This window comes from Hermetia illucens, chromosome 2 (genome assembly GCF_905115235.1).
Source record: "Hermetia illucens chromosome 2, iHerIll2.2.curated.20191125, whole genome shotgun sequence".
Taxonomy (NCBI): Eukaryota; Metazoa; Arthropoda; class Insecta; order Diptera; family Stratiomyidae; genus Hermetia; species Hermetia illucens.
The window spans coordinates 15,913,748-15,927,103 of NC_051850.1; the positions used below are offsets into that span (position 1 = coordinate 15,913,748).

Sequence of the window (13,356 nt, forward strand, 5' to 3'; positions counted from 1 at the left end):
CAGATGTATGGGAACCCGAGAATCAGAAGGCATTGCAAGAACTGAATCCAGTTCTTCCAATAACGCGAAGGTTTTTCGACCAATCAGCTTGACCTCTTTCGTGCTGAAGACACTAGAACGCGTCCTGGACATTTACTTAAGGGCAATTATGGAGAGAACGCCTTTCTCTGAGTCCCAGCAGCCTACCTCAAGCCGCTCTCCATAAGGTAATTGGCGCGGTTGAGCGGTTACTGCAGTACACGCAGTATACCCGAGCTGCCTTCTTGGATATAGAGGGAACCTTCAACAAGACCAGTATTGGATTGGAGGGGTATCTTTCGCATTGGATTATATTCATGCTAAGTACCAGGATAATCCAGTCGGATATGGAAAGCAATCACTTGACCAGAGCTGTAAACAGAGGCACGCCTCAGGGTAGTGCCATCTCACCGGTGCTCTGGTTAACGGTGATGGAAGAAATTTTACGAATATTGGACAGCAGCGGGGTATATAGTAGTTGAGTATACCGAGGAAGGAGCGTTGGGAAAGGTGTGCCTGCGGGCCGCAAGAAGAGGACTCGGCATAAACCCAACCAAAACGGAACTGATGCTATTCACCACCAAGACAAGGATACCTGAATTCCACCTACCACGGCTGAATGAACAAAGGTTGGTTCTTTCCTCCAATGTAAAGTGTGCGGGTGTAATCCTGGATCCAAAACTAAATTGAAGATTGAACAAAGAACTGAGTGTTAAGAAGACCTGTATAGCCTGCTATACCTGGAAGAGAACCTTTGCAAAGAAATGGGGTCTCCGGCCGAGGATGGTTCCCTGGATGTATGTACACCGCGATGCTCCGTACAATCCTAACGTACGGCTCTATTGTATTGCTTTGATGAAAAAATACAATAAAACGAAGCTTAATAGAAATCAAAGAATCGCTGGTGGTGGTGCTATTGGGACACTGCAGTCCTGCCTGGCAGATGCTCTCAATGTACTCCTGGATCTTCCCTCACATTAAATACGTTGTAGCGTGCAGTACCGTCAGACTACGTGAGTCCGGATACTGGGCAGCGAAGTCACACGGCCACAGCAACATCCAAGACGAAGTACTTCGGGAAATCTGGTAATTCCCCACGGGCTATGCCACACGCACATTGAACTTCACAACAAACTTTGCTGTGACTTCCCAACCAGGGCACAGCGGAAGACCGGCGGCATGTTGCAAGGTTATGACACAGTATTCTTTACCGACGAATTAAAGATGGTTTGTGGAGTCTGGGCGGGGATTTTCTCGAATGCATACAGTGTATCTGAATTGTATGATCTCCCAGGTTTCACCAGTGTATTCCAAGTGGAAGTATCGGCGATACTCGAAGTATGTCGATGGCTAGAGCATGATCCATGCCTCAAGCGCAACATGGCCATTCTGACCGACAGCCAAGCGGCCATTAAGGCCTTGTACTCAGCAACGACATCCTCCACACTACAACAGACTCGGCGGCAGGTTCAAGGTGACCCTTCTCTCGGTTCACGGGCATAGGAACATAGAGGGCGGGTACAGTCGGTGTCTCGCTGGCGGCTGTCAAGGGCGGAGTCTACTCGCACTACTTAGCTGCCGCGGGCCTCAGATGGCAAAGGCTTACCAGCTGTGCCACGTCAAGGCACATAGCCCGATCACGAGAACTCCTCTGCAAGACGCGTGCAAATGCATTTAAAATTACGGCGGTCTGCAAGGGCACTGGTCCATAGGGGACCATTCTACCAGGCTCGGCATACCCTATAATTTGCATTGCCGAAGCTGCGGAGAAGGGGGGGGGGACCCTCAGCCGCTTTCTCTGCGATTGCCCAACTGTAGCTAGAATCAGACTAAGGACACTGGCTAAACCATTCTTTGGGGACCTCAGTGAGATTTCTAGTTGCAGGGAGGGAGAGCTACATTTCTTCGTGGATACTACTACGGGCTGCCTCTGAATATCGGAGCCAGCTGGGCTCTGCCTCCCTGCCCTCAAAACGGCAGTTATGGTGTTTGCAGTTTGTGGCATTAAAACAGCACACCACAGCGCTAATTGGGCCCCTCGGAGCGGCCACTGATACCTACCATACCTATCTACTCCCAATAACTCTTCCAATGTTCTGTGCCTCCCACATCCGTTATTTTTCCATAGACTCAAACTGGCGGAATCCAATTTTTTGGTAACAGTGAAGCTTCGCCAGTGATATCTGGTAGAAGAGTGTGGGTGTTGCCTGTAACATTGATGCCTTTTTCTTACCATGTTCCACATTCACCTCAAGTGTTAGCCGATTACCGAGCATCACTCCCAGGTATTTGGCTGCCTCCTGGCTTCTTGCGGTCTGATTTCTAGCTCATTTTTCTATGTAGTTCAGTTTCTGGCAACTTATTATTAGAACTTCTTCCGTTTTATTACCCAAGAGTACTAGCCCAACAACGACGGATTTCCGGATTGTTTCATTTGCTGCTGCTTTCAGCCACGGCAATGTCTTCGGCTAAACCAACCATTTTTATTCCCTACGGGAGGGTAGGCGTAAAATTCTATCGTACATGATATTTCGCACCCAGCACTAACGGATGCCTGCTGATTTCCTTCGCTCGTGTCATATTTTAGTTTCCTGTCCCTCAAGTAGCTAGTCAGTTTCTCAGCTAGCGGGAAGATGATCGACCTTTTGATGAAGAACTGGTTTGACGAGTTGAAACTACTCTTCACATCCAAAGTATCTGTGACAGCACAGTCTGTGACAGCAGCTGCCATGTCCACCACCACTTTTATTCCATTGACAGTGGATCGCATTCCTGATAGAGCTCTTCCATTTTCGGCTGCCTCCGGCAATGGGTTGCCAATTGTTCCCGCTTGAATTTGTACTGTAGTATCTAGAGGATATATTGGACTACATGAGGAGCGGTCTCTCGGTCATTCAATTCCATTCAATAACAAAATCGAAGGTTACTTCTTCCATTTTTAAGGAAACATCCCTTAGTCGAGGCATTTTTGCATGGTTTGAATATAAATGTCTGATTTCGTATGGACATAATCTTTTACTGCTTTGTTCGGAACGCCATCAGATCTCAGCGTTTTCTTATCGCTAATTTTCTTACACACTTTAAGCAACTCATCTTCTTGAGTCAAAGAAGGATCCCTGATTGCTTCAATCACGGTGTTCAACCTTTGCGGAAACAGTGCCTCTACTATTTATTTCAGGTTTCTAGAATTATCCTGTTTGCCTGAATTATCGAATCTTCTGCTCGATTGGTGAATAATTCCTCGAGCATTTGGTTCTAAGTTCCTTCAATTCTTCGTTCCATTAGGAAGTCTAAAGGAATATCTGAGATTTCCTTATGCAAAGCAAAATTTCCGTTAGTGGCTGTGATGCTACTTACTGCCGTTGGAGTATATACATCAGCACCAAAAGTCTGACGTCTGGTGCATCCTTAGGCACAGCACTCACATAAGAAGTGCTCCATGGGTTCTTCTTTCTCGTTGCGAGGTGGACCCGTATCATCTGGTAAGATTTCAATCCTGAACACATGCTCAGATAATGAGTTGCGGCCAGTAAGAGTGCCTACAGTCTTTCCACAATTACGGTTGGCAAAAGGCACACTATGGGTTCTAATAAATGGCGCCCAACATGGGTTCCCGAAAACTATCAAGAGCTTCTTTAGACTGGCAAATAGAGATGAGTAAGGTTGTGCAAATTAAAAAGCTATGGTATCTATGCTAGGCTTCACGTACGCTTATTAATTTCCAGACCAATATACATGGACGACATTAGCCCCTAACAAGAAGCTCTATCCATTTAATTAGTTCTCAACTTCTTCCTTTTGAAACAATTTTTTTTTGCTCATGTCCTATTGAGCTCTGTAAGGTGCCTTCAATTTTTTTTCGGTGTTTTTCAACTTCCAAAAATATCTGAGAATACGGGCCTTAGCATCCTTTACTGTAAGATATTTTCATTACGAATACGCTTACCTTTTCTTTCTAGATGTCAACGTTTGTGGCCTTTTCCATTATTTTTCCTTCCTTCTCGAGAAAAACCGGTGAAAAATGAATATTGCTGAAAATGCAAAGATCGCACCCTGTGCACAATATTTCATCCCTCATTCACGATGAAAAGATGATGGCAGCGGAAATACAATCCTATTTATGGGACATTATGTCCTACCGAGATTCAACCCCATTGTTCAGTCTGGATTACCACTTTTAGTGACAAAGTGGAGCGTAGCCACTCTTGGAATCTGAAGTTTACCGAAAGTGGCAGTCTATTTTCGATGGACCGTTTCCTTTACCAACTGAAAAGTTTGGCCCATTCATTCCACAGTGCAGATTTCGCGGAACGCGGCAGACTGAAACTGAGAGGATCATAAGTTGAAAGAAGCCCTCAACAACTCATACCGTGATCCCCTGTCGAACATGAGTTTATGGAAACGGATTTACAACAGGATACAAGATGAGTCACCACCATGACTTTCCTAACGTTCCCAAGGGATAAGGAGCCGATCCAGAGCTGAACAATCAGGATAACATCTTCACACGGCGATCGATGCTTAACGCTATCTCGCCAAAAAATATAGCTAAGTTGAAGGCAGATTTTTTCTTCGGTATTGATCGAATTGGTGGACCTCGGCGCAAAACCGGGATGTCTGGAGTTCCTTATTAAGGCAGGCCTAGACCGGATACCGGTTGTTGCGCCGTTGATGATGATGATGATGATTGAAGGAAGTCAAAATCCTCGACGCTATGATGAAATTACAGCTCAAGATGTAGTGCAGTTAAGGAAAATAAGACCTAATTTTGCCCTCACCTTACGGTTCTCATTAGCAAACCCAACCAAGGGTGGGGGGTGATATGAGGAAACTGACTGACATCAAAACAACATAGAGTTGTTAGTTTCTAGATTTTCCCAGAAAAACTAACAAGCGGCAACAAAACAGATGGAAATAGTTCTTTATTGAGGTCAAGGAAAATGATGGGACTATTTAGCAGGGAAAGTGTCAGCTGAAATCACAGATCATGGACTAAATGAATGTCATTCGTTCTTATTTCGTCACTATCTCAAAATCTGAATGTTGGTACGAGTTATGTGCAAAAGTTCAATCCCGCGCAAGACCTATTCTTATTGTCGATTTGTCCACGTAGTTTGAAGAGGTCCAGAACTCACCGCAGTTGATAATACCCCCGCGTCCTTTTGTGCCGCTTAGTATTCAGACTGCCTTGAAACCGCCTTCATTATGGAGCGGTTCTTAGCTCTCCATCAGCAACTTTTTCCCAATATTTGACAGAAACAAGCCGCTCATAGTTTTCGCTACATTACAAGACCATGTTATAAAAATTCTAAATATTGTATTAATATATGCAACCTATCTATTTTTCAGGATACCGGATTGGAAAGTTTACTAGACAGATATCTTGAAGCAGTTTATCCTCTCTACTACGAGAAAACGAAACGGGTTTTGTTAAGGCAAGCACGTGACATACTAGTATGCACTTATCATGGGTGCTTGAAGAGTTTTGAGGAGCAATTTTTGGCACCACTGGCGGAAATGTTAATAAGGATTAGAGAGGAACATGAAATTGGACAGGTATGTTTGCATATATAGTTAATTTATATATAATAGTTAAACTATATGGCAATAGACTTCGATATTTCAGATATAAAAAGGAAAAGACTCTCCAATTCGAATTAAAATGAGATTTTGTATGAAAACCATGATGAATCCACAAAGGAAGAAGTTATAGTTCCTTTGAAAGTGCTTTAAATTTATCTCAATAAATGTGTCCTGAAAGCTCAGTGGTTAGAGCAGCAGGCTGTCGTATGGAAGGTCACGGTTCTCACTGGTATCCATGGGATTTGTATCGTGACTTGACCTCGCCTGAGATATGAATAAGTACCTGCATCAGACCAGGGTTAATAATCACGGGCGAGCTATCCACATTGCCTTCTAAAGAATACTGTAATCCTGCAGTGTACCGTTGCCGTCTGGAATGAAGTGCTCTAATACATCTCCTGGTCCTGATCCAATTGGATTGCCGCGTCAACGATTGTTATTATTATTTAATCTGGAATAAAGCTGATTGGATGGAGGATCTAGAAGGAAGAAAAAACCAGTAGAACTTGGTACTTCAAATATAACGGATGGATAAATGACCCCCTTCCTTCCGTGGACTGTTAATTGAAAGATAGTGACTCTGTGTTGAGTATCTCACAAACACTTCATTTTCGCCATCCTTTCTGTAGTTTGTCATGATTATGCTAACCCGGGTGATTATTTAAGCGGGTTCCCCCTCCCCCTATCATCCGGTTTTTTGTTCAAATTTCTATTCCAGGTACCTTAAAAACTCCGGGTCCGAAAGGAATCCTCCCAATTTCATCACCTCTCATCAGGCCTGAATCCGCCAGGTTCCGGGGTGGATCGGCACGAATTTGAAAGAAAATTAAGCAGAAGATGCAAGTAGTTGTAGACAAATCTAAGGATGCCAGTGACAGCCAAGGAAATGACTTTTCACACAAACCTTTAGTTTCTCGGGCTATTTATTCATTGTTGCATGAACTATTTCCGCGGCATTTCATGCCTTCAAAGTCGCAAATCGGATTGCCGACGAAGACAGGTGACCTCTTCAAGTTCATTCCACGGAGAAAAATCCAATGGATTTAAGGGGCTTGCGGGAGGACTGTCAGCCGACGCAATGAAATCTGGCACATTCACCGAAAACCAATTTACAATTTTCTTGGCCTTATGAGCTGGCGTAGAATCCTGCTGAAAGCACCAATCCTCCCCTCAAACAAGTTTTCATTCAGAGGCATCTATTCACATACTGCTGAGTTGGTTTTGACACCGGTTTCACAAAAATGAATGTCCATCACGTCGTGGTGGGAAACTTCCCTCCACACCATCAATGAAGGAGGGTGATACTCTCTTTGAACGCGTGGTGCTCGATTCATTGCCTCATAACACATTACATAACATTTCTACAGAATTTTTACTGGAAAACGCTGAATTATTAGAAAACACGTCCCAACTGATCGAGGCGACAAACTTGACACAGTTCAGACGACTCTTCTACCGAATCAGACACATACTGGGTAAGGAGAGGTGACGCAGAATGATCAAAAATGAGGAAAACCCTGTATTGATTATACGAACCTAATGCCAAGGTTTCATTGGAAAATTGGTATTTTTTTTAGTGCCTGTACTACAAACATAGGGGTTTAATGCAGTGAAACTACGACAGTAACGAAGTGCTTCACTGTCAGGTTTCAATTCAATTTTTTTACATTTGACTACAGAACACTATTAAAACTTTCATTGTTATCCTGGATTTCCTCGTAAATCATCATTGAGGGGGTATATACACATGCAAAGTGGAAAAATCTATCTATCTAGTTTCGACTAAATATCATACTTGGACCCTTTCATCCTTGAGTGACTTGTCATAGAAACCTTTTTCAAAATGTGTAATAAGCTATGGGAAATAGTTATGATCAAACGACCATCCTGAGTGGCTGAAGATGTTCTAGAGGGAAGAGCTATCTGAAAAAGCTGAAAAAACTGCGAAAATGAAATCGAAGCGCTGGGCGGACACGCGCTTCTGTGCCAGCCAAGTTCCGAAATATGGGGCGGCGTTCTTTGAGCACTACGATCCCTCACTTGTCATCATACAAAATCCACGTGCCCATACTAGTGCATGGGTCCACACCGGATCCTGAAAATAATCGCTATCGAGCTAAAACCTGAAAAATGATAACAAAAAACAACGACGGCTCGACCGCGATTGAGGAGGGGAGATCCACGACGGATCACAGTCTCGATCCCTGTTTCTTTAGCTTCAGATGTTTATTGAGGCGCGGCCACTGAGGTTCCCTCCCTTCCTTGACACCCTCCCGCCACTGTTCTGGAGGACGTCCCGAAAATGTGGAAGTTTTGCGGGATCAAAGAGAAGGAGGAGAAGAAGAAAATAATTTGAAAATGGTAATAAAGAGTGAAAAAATGATAAATTAAATGAATAAATTGGATTGGATTAGACAAGTGTCGAATCCAAGCCATCCGCAAAGTCATCACGAGCCGCATGCCAGACGTAGCATTGGTCACCTCCACACCACAAATACCAAGGAATTCTGCAAGGAACCCATGCTCCATTGGTGATCTGAAGGAAGCTCTGCTGTCCCAATTCCTGCGACGTTAAAAGCTGGTTCTGAAATCGCATCTATCGGGGAAGAATAAAATATGCACGTTGAATGTATTCGCTATCCCTTCACTGGTTTATGCATTCGGAATATTCCCGTGGACGAAGACAGATCTGGAAAACGTCCAGCGGCGGATACAGACAACTATGTCCAAATTCCGAATGCATCATCCAAAGTCTGCAGTGGAGCGGATGAACTTGCCTCATGACATCGGCGGTAGGGGCGTGGTTGACGTGGCAGCATAACATCATTACCAAGTCGACCCGTTGCGCGCGTATTACCATTACAGCAAAGCAGGCGAGTCTCTTGCATGCGACTGTCTGTAAGGGAGATTGTGGGCTGACTCCACTTAACTTGAAGGATCGGTCTTTCAATCCTCTGGGTGGAGTGAAGTCGGAACAAGAGTGGATTGATGAATGGAAGTCGAAGGCAATGCACGGTGAACATGTGAATTATCTCTGGCAATCATTTGTCGATTTGCATTTGTCGAACAGATGGCTGTGTGCTGGGGAGTTCTTTGCTGAGACGAAGGGGTTCATGTGTATCATTCAGGACAGCTTGATCGCCACCCGAGCTTATAAAAAGCTCATCATGAAAGAACGGGTGGATAACCACCAGTGGAGAATATGTGGTTCGGCGTTACAGACGTTGGACCAACTCATTTCTGGCTGTACCGTTATGGCACAGGTCCAATACATCACTAGGCATAATGCTGTATGTAAGGTTATCGATCAAAGCCTTGCATACAAGCATGGGCTGATCACGGGGACATGTCCGGGTTACTGATATAAGTCGCAAGCAATACTCGATAGTTTGCTTACAGAATGTATTGGGACCGGCAAGTTCTGACTGATTGCCATACTGCACATAACAAGCCTGACGTATTGTTAGTTGACAAGACCGGTCGCTCCGCGTATATTATTGATGTTGCTATCCCCCATAATAGCAACATCGAACGGAAATACGCAGAGAAGAAGGTGAACTATGAGCTACTGGCTCGGGAAATAAAAAAAGTTTGGCGTCTCCAGCTGGTGGGCGTATTTGCCTTAATATTGTCAGTTGCAGGTATTGTACCTAAATCCCTCGTGGCTTCCCTTGATGTCCTGGGACTTTCGCATAATCTGATTCAAACCATGCGGGGGAGCTCTCGACGGATTCTCCCATTGATCTATTAGCGCCCTTTTAGTTTTTAAGTAGGTAGGATCGTCCGAGCCTAAATTCTTCGCACTTAGTGCCACCCAGAGCTCTGCGTGTTGTGTTTTTCTGCTCCTAAAAATGATTGTTTAAAATTATTTTTGTTATCTTAAAAACTACAATCAGCCAACACGCTGGGTCTGCACGATTCATTAAATATATCATTCTTTGGATTTTATCACTGGCTCTTCTTTTGGAATTTATATTAGAGTCACAGTGAATCCTCGGGACGAACAATAACTTTTAAAAAAGCCACCGCAGCGTATGGCCTAGTCGACCGTTTCCAAGTTTGGAATTCGTTTCCCGCCTTGTGGCACATCTAGGAATCGGAAAGCTCGACTTCACAAAGGATGACAACCTAACTGCTCCTTAGCGATCCGAAATCAATATCTACTTTTACAGAAATTTAGCGGTTTTGATTCGTTCGGAATCCCACCAACCTTTTAGCTCTTCGTGAAGTTATCTCTCAATAAAATCACGCGATTTCGCTCCTTCACTTCCAAGTCTGATTTCTCGCGGTCAAAATCTTCCTCCTCGTTTTGTCGGCACAAAGAACAGCACAACTGTCAAATGACACTCGCTTCTAGCAAGTTCCAAATCTTAACCTTCTTCATCAACAACCAAAAATGATCTACTCTGCCCATCAGCCGTTTCTCGATTAGCCGGTCCCGCTAAAGCTGGGCGTGAATTTCCAGAGTTCATGTTGTCAGTAACATGCACAGTAGCGTTGACGGATGTGGCAGATCATTCCCGTCTGTCATGATCAATTCGCCCGAATGCATTCAATAATATGCAATATGCGGAAAAATTTAAGGGAATTACACAGTATAGAATGCATTATTAGATCACATTAATCCTGAAAAGGCAAATGAAATTCCACTTCCGTCGCGAAGCCGCGGCCACTACAAATGGGAAATTTCAAAACATTACAATTAGAGCAATCGCTCCTTTCTCGCCTCCTTCGCATCTTTCAACTTGCACTTAATCCCCCCCCCCCCATGTGCTTCACTGCAAGTTCTCTTGGCACGCAGTGTTTCCCCAATTTGTTCTTCCCGTGCTGGCGTCCTTTTCAATGCCTCCTTTAAACCCTTCGTTTGTTATGTGAATCAAGGATAATGGAAGGGCATTTGCTCCGGATTCTTTGGAATAACGTCGCAACTGAAACAGTTACCCGAGTTGTCCAATTTAAACCTATACAGGTGTTTATGTCCTATGAGAGTCTGCGCGAGATCATAGTTTATCCCACCATGCGTTCTCTGCGTCCACATCTTGATGCTGGGAATCAATCTATGTGATCATCGGCCCTTTCCCACCAGTTCCCATAGTTGTTGCTACCTGTTTAATAATTTCTCTCTCTCGGCGTGTTTTACATGCTTATCAGGGGAAGAACCAGTCCCAACGTAGACGGGTGTCACCTGATCGCCCAACATGTCGACCATCATCATTCCGGCTTGTGCTAAGGCCGTTTCTTCTGAGACGGTTCCAAAGCTACAAAATACTCTAAAGGCGGTCCTCCTACAAACCTACAAACGTTGTAGTTCCCCAAATTGGCACTGCATAGAGCAGTATAGAGCCCAATAAGCAGTTTACGGATACATTGCGAGGCCCAATATTCTGCATCATCCTTGCCAAAGGATGCCTTAATGCAAGCATTGATTGATACTTTGATTAATACTTTCTGATCCAGAAACCTTTTGTAATGAACTCAAATGAATAGGAGGATCAGACGGTCATCCTAAGTGGCCGAAAACGACCTAGAGGGCAGAGGTATCCCAGAAACCTAAAAAAGTTGGCGAAATTCACCGTGAAGGTCCGCCCGAAAAGATTGAAGCTCCATCAAAGTGCTCGGTCGAAACGTACTTGCACGCCTCTGTGCTAGCCAGGTTCGGGAATGTGGGGGTGGGGGATCCTTTGAGCGCTTTGATCCTTCATGCGTCATTTTTACAAAATTAACGTGTCTTTTCCGATGTGTGGGTCCGCACCGGATTTCAAAAAGATAATAAACGGAGGAATTTGCCACGGCCTAACGAATAAAACCAGAACGCGAGCTAAAATGGGAAAACAAAAAAGAAACAGCTCGACCTCGCATGGAGCTGTAAGTCTCCGGCCGCGATCACGAGGGAAGATCCACGACGGATCACAATCCCGATCATCGCTTCTTCTGCCTCAGATCGTGATTGAGGCGTGGCCCCTGAGGTCCCCAGCCTTTCTTGACATCCTCAGGCCAGTTTTTTAGACGAGCACTTTGATGGAGGTTCAATCTTTGCGAGCGGACGTTCACGGTCAATTTCGCCAACTTTTTTAGGTTTCTGGGATAGCTCTGCCATCTAGGTCGTTTTCGACCACTTAGGCTGATCATCTGATCCTCCTATTAATTTAAGTTCATTACAACTTATTCCTTTCTAAAAACATAAAGACAACTAACGGTTTCGTCCAGGGCAAAGGCAACTCATCAATAGTTACTTCAATTCACTTACACCCTCTGTCAGAAATTTCTAAAATAATATCCCAACTTCTTTCCACAGAACCGGCGAAAGTGAATTAATTGTTCTTTAGTTTATAAACATGCGACGCCGACACCTTGAGATTTTCATTTTCTTTGAGAATAACTCAAAGCTCCGCTCCAAACACAACCACTATTGTCGACTTTCCTCCGCTTACTGAAGCATAGTCAGCTAAAATCTCTTAACGAATACTCAGAAAAGATACTCTTCGTTCGCTGAATGCACTTGTGCATTCGACAATGCATTTGTACTCTTAACTATCATATCATATTCAGCGCATATATGTACATGTTCCACAATCATGGGTAAACTGACAGAGCTCTTGTATCTTGTATTTTCGACGCGTGCACTGTGAACCGTACACCACACACGCCGTAGATACAAGATACAAGCATGAGACGAATCATGAATGAAAGCATGAATGACTCAACCATGGCGGGTAAAAGAGCTCAATGATCTCATGAGTCTGTGGAGCTTTTTGTGGGGTCCATTGCATTCAGCGGCGTCTGATCCATTCCGCGGTTTCTTGGACTTGATGACCCGCGAAGTTTTTCGCGGAGCTAACTTCAACTCAGCCTTGATGCTATGCGGGACCCTCTGAATCGAAATCGAGACCAATGAGGCGGAAATTCACTGCGACCACAGCTGCTGCGGGTCATTCGGTTGTTAGCTCCCATCGGTCGTGGACGCGTTCAACGGCATAGTGGCTAACGGAACTGCATCCCTTACGTGCAAGAAGTGCAGTGTTGAAAGGAGACCAAGTTGACGAACATATTAAGTGACGAGTGAGACTAGGTGTGCGATGAAAAGGTGAATTTTGCGTGCAGTGCGTGACCCCTGCAGTGCATTAATTCCGCGGGTGCGGCATCTACTACCCCTGGAGTGCAAGGGGTTGAAACCTTGCTATGAATAAATGTACATAGTGAAAGCCAGTGAGAGTGTTTGCATATTTTCACATTTCAACGAACTCGCGGTTTAAGGACGAGTTCCAGTTCGAAGTGTTGTTTGCTTGGCCATTGTGTTGAATTTTCCTGGAGTTGTTGATTTCAAGTTGAAAGTGCGTGCTTGACTGTGCTCCTCGTGACTATCATACCTTCCACATTGTTTGCAAGGACCGCCGACTTCCTCTTCTGAATGTGCCCAAGTGTTCACGCAGTTGGATTTTGAGTAGTGTTCACTTTATTCAAGGATTTTAAGGATGTTCTCAAGGTACGGCTGCATTTTACAATTGGATTTTCGTCGAGTGTTTTTCTTCTTTGATATTTCTTACGACGTGTTTGCGGTGATTATTAGGGGTTGGAGCGGTAGCGTATGTTATTTTTGGCCGATGAATAAATAGAGGGTTGGTTGGTTGGTTGATCCTCGCTGAGATAAACCAACCTTGCCGTTGACATCAAATACTTATGTTAAATGACCTATTGTTATCCTGATTAATCACTTGTGGAATGAATTCAGGATTTGAGTTATGTTTAGTGCAACAA

General features: G+C 44.3%; 1 protein-coding gene across 5 annotated transcripts in view; it reads left to right on the forward strand.

Annotated features, from left to right (window-relative positions):
* Nucleotides 1–13,356, forward strand: part of LOC119648013 — a 416,281-nt gene that overhangs the window by 46,395 nt on the left and 356,530 nt on the right. For 4 of the 5 annotated variants that reach the window (XM_038049415.1, XM_038049416.1, XM_038049417.1 and 1 more), the window contains exon 3: nucleotides 5,368–5,574. In XM_038049415.1, coding sequence (XP_037905343.1) covers nucleotides 5,368–5,574 — 207 coding nt within the window. Of the gene's footprint in view, nucleotides 1–5,367; nucleotides 5,575–12,445; nucleotides 13,085–13,356 lie in introns of those variants that run through there. The other variant, XM_038049419.1, reaches the window with a different exon arrangement.